Raw genomic sequence first — 3,564 nt, forward strand, 5'->3', positions numbered from 1 at the left:
ACGTGTACGTACTCACGGCCGCAGCAAAATTGGAGGATGCGGGCATCGATCCCGCTACCTCTCGCATGCTAAGCGAGCGCTCTACCATTTGAGCTAATCCCCCACTCGATGCAAACCCTTCCGCGCCACCGCCCTTACCCCGTGCTGCCGCGGGACGGAGCAGGACACAACGAGACGAACTTCACCCGCTCCCTCTGTGCTACCCACACTGGCCGCAAGAAAGGGAACGGAGCAGCGAGGGCAGCCCCAGGGGCACCAATCCCCCCCTCCACCTTCCATCAGTCCTTCCAGCCGTCCTTTCCCTCCAGCCACCTCCCCTTCCCTCCATACTTCCACAGCCGCCACGCAGGACAAAGGCACACAGAGACGGGGGGTGCAGAGCCCATTCATTGCCCCAGGTTGGGGGGAAACATCCCGACACCGCTCTCCCCGCAGGATGGGGACACCCAATGACATCCGACCGCATGCCCCCAGGACACCCACTGAGGCCCCATAGAGACAAGGAGACAGTCCCTGCTGGCAGCAACAGCAGCTGCACCGCGTGCTCCTGCCCCGGGGGCAGCTCAGTGTCCAGAAATCATGGCCAGGGCCCAGTTCTTGAGGGCAATGGTTGTGTTCTGCAGGTAGACCCAGGAGGAATAGGTAAAGCTGCTCAGGTGCTCCCTCACGCAGTCCCACGACACTTCTCCGCTGCCAAAGGGAGGAGAACGGTTACACGCGCGGGGCAGCGCCTGAGCCACGGGCAGCATCCCCCCGCCCCACTGAGCCCCACAGCGTGGGGACGGAGCCAGCTGCGATCCCACAGCCCTGCGCCCCAACACGCCCAGCTCAGGAGCGGGGCAGCGGTACGGCCCCACGCACAGGAGCAAAGAGCTGCGCTCACTCGCAAGCATCCACGCAGCGCTTCCAACCCCGCTGCAGCGCAGCGGCCACGTGCTCCAGCAGCGGCAGCAGGCAGCTCCGCAGCAGGAAGAGCAGCAGCTCCCGCATGCACTCAGCGACGTGCAGGATGGCGTCGGGGACCCGGGACTGGAGCTGCGGGGAAAGAGAGGAGGTCAGAGGCTCAGACCGGGCCTGGGAGCTGAGTGGCCACGGACGCTCTCAGCCCGGGGCACCGCTCATCCTCTCCCATCCTCACCCATTCCAGCAGCCAGGGCAGGCGCTCCCCGGCCCAGGAGAGGTACACGGAGCACTGCTTGCTGATGTGCAGGGTCAGCTCGGCCGCCTTCGCCCAGAGCGGCTGCAGCGTGGGCTGCAGGAGAGCCGCGGCACGGGAGCAGCAGGCGGGCAGCGTCCTCTCCAGCCACCTGCAAGGGAACGCAGGCTGAGGCCGCGCCGGGCGCGCCGGCACCGACGGCAAAGCCACGGGAGCACACGTGTACCTGGAGACCGCTGCCGCAGCCAAGGGAACGAACGGGAGAACTCAAGAGCTGAGCGGAAAAGCACTTCCAGGAGCACCCGGGGAACGCTTCCCGAGCAAAAAGGGCTCCCTACAGAAATCACTTTGTGCTGCGTTAGCCACTTCACACCGCTCAGTCGCACCGCTGCCGAGCGCCGGGGACACTGACCTGTAGCTCTCCAGCCAGAAGTGGGCTGCCTTGTGCCAGGCGTGCTGCCAGGCGGGCAGGATGCCGGAGGAACGCAGCACGTGGGCAGAGGCGGAGGCTGCGAGAGGAGAGCAGCCCCTGAGCACAACGCAGGCGGCCACAGCTCTGCCCCGTGGGGCAACTCAGAGGGGACACGGACGTTCCCGCTCCCCGTCCGTACCCTGCAGCGAGCCGTGTGTCTGGACATCGTGTATGAGGAAACCGGCGGCGAACACCAGGAGGACGAGCAGCAGCCGGGACCAGGGGAAGCCCCTGCCCTTCATCTTCTGCAGCAGCAGCTGGGAAGCAGCAGAACGGCCCCGTCACACCGAGCCCACAGCCCCGCTAGGGAGCGAGCAGCTCCAGCCCAACACAGAGGCACCGCCCCACGCTCACCTTGCAGGCAGTGTCACACGCAGCCACGTCCTGCTGGCTGCCAGGTCCCTTTGCAACCAGCTCCTCGTTGGTCACCTTGAAGGAGCGAACGGTTTCCTGCAGGGCCTGGCGTGCCTGGGGACAGCGGAGCTGCAGTGGTCGGTGGGAGCTCAGCACTGGGCACCCAGCCCCTCGCGGCTTGCTCCTACCTTCCTGCTGCCGCTGTCCCAGGACTCCAGCAGATGGTTCAGGAGCAAGCTGCAGGGCGGAAGGAAAGCAGAGCACGGTTGGCACTGAGCCCAGTGCTGTGCCAAAGCACACCCAGCAGCCAGGCCAGACAAGGCAAGAGCCTGGAGTGCCGCCCGCTGCATCCACCTGGACTGGGAGAGGTGCTTGGTGTAGAGCTGCCTCCAGACGCTGAAGCTCAGCGGGTCCACGCTCAGGCACTGGCTCATGGAGGTGAGGAGCTGCAGGGAGAACCGTGCCCGCTGCTGCCGTGCTGCCCGCAGGATGCACAGAGACCTGGCACCCCCAGCCCCTGCTGCTCACCTCCTTCCTCATGGCAGGCGGGCAGCTCGGTGTGGCGCGGGACAGGAAGGAGGGGAAGTAAGTGTGCAGCGTTGTCTCCGGCCTCGCACCCAGCGCCAGCACCTTCAGGCGTGGGTACAGCCGCCGCAGCTGCTCCTGCAGGCTGGGAGAGGCACCGCCTGTGGCTGCTGGCCCCACCCTCCCCATTGCCCCATGCGTTCCCTGCAGTGTGACCCGTCTGAGCTGTACCTAAGCCCAGAATTTGACAGCTCTCCGCACACAGAGATGGAAGCGGAACAGCACAATGTTCCTATCTCACCCTGCTCTGCGCTCCCCGACCAGCTCCAGGAGCATCTAATACACTCACTGAATTCTGCAGGGGCACTGAGGGTCGGCTGGAGACAGCTGCCTCCACTGCATGCAGCTAGCTGCCAGCTCCTTCCTCCCCAGTGCCACTGGGTTTCTCCCACCCCCTTGATTTCCCCACTACCATCTCATGCCCCCCCGTCTCGCTCTGCCTCCCCCAGGGGCACCAGGAGCTGCGTGTCCCACACAGCCCCACTACAACATGGACAAGCACCGGGACTGGGACGCTGTCCCCACACCGCACAGGGCTCTGCACGCCGCTGGGTGGCACAGCCCTACCTAGGTGACAGCGAGTTGTTGGGCATGAAGGCGAAGTCCAGGAGAGGAAAGAAATCCTTGGGTCCAATCATGCCAAAGCCTTTGGTCAGATTTGGGTGCATCCTGCAAAGCAGAGGGAGCACACGCACGCTCCGTGAGCACGACGTGGACGCGGGGGCCCCGCAGCCCAGCAGGCTCTGCCCTTGTCCAGACACAAACCCGAGGGCTAACTCACATCAGCAGGCGGTCCAGGTAGGAGACAGCGTATGGGGAGAGTGCCTTGATGCCGAGCACCGGGAGCATCACGCCGAGCCACACTGAGGAGAGAAGCATCAGCCCGGTGCTGGCAGCGCCAGGACTGCGGCCGGCGTGAGAGCCGGGCATGCTCCACTGTCAGCAATGGGCTCTGCTGGCTGAGCTCCAGTAGCAAGAAAATAATAAAGCACTTCCC

At 65.2% G+C, this 3,564-nt stretch overlaps 1 protein-coding gene and 1 non-coding gene across 2 annotated transcripts; both read right to left on the reverse strand.

The window, feature by feature from the left end:
- On the reverse strand, positions 31–103 carry TRNAA-AGC. The gene has a single exon. It is a non-coding gene; the product is annotated as a tRNA-Ala (tRNA).
- On the reverse strand, positions 367–3,430 carry TMEM214 (transmembrane protein 214; the record flags this gene model as incomplete). The annotated part of the gene is given in 11 exon segments (XM_021392791.1): positions 367–690; positions 884–1,035; positions 1,139–1,307; positions 1,569–1,665; positions 1,768–1,885; positions 1,983–2,096; positions 2,171–2,219; positions 2,337–2,428; positions 2,511–2,652; positions 3,135–3,236; positions 3,349–3,430. Coding segments are annotated over 11 exon segments (1,244 nt in total), but the record flags the coding sequence as incomplete, so codon positions are not given.

Source organism: Numida meleagris, chromosome 3 (genome assembly GCF_002078875.1).
Source record: "Numida meleagris isolate 19003 breed g44 Domestic line chromosome 3, NumMel1.0, whole genome shotgun sequence".
NCBI classification, from domain to species: Eukaryota; Metazoa; Chordata; class Aves; order Galliformes; family Numididae; genus Numida; species Numida meleagris.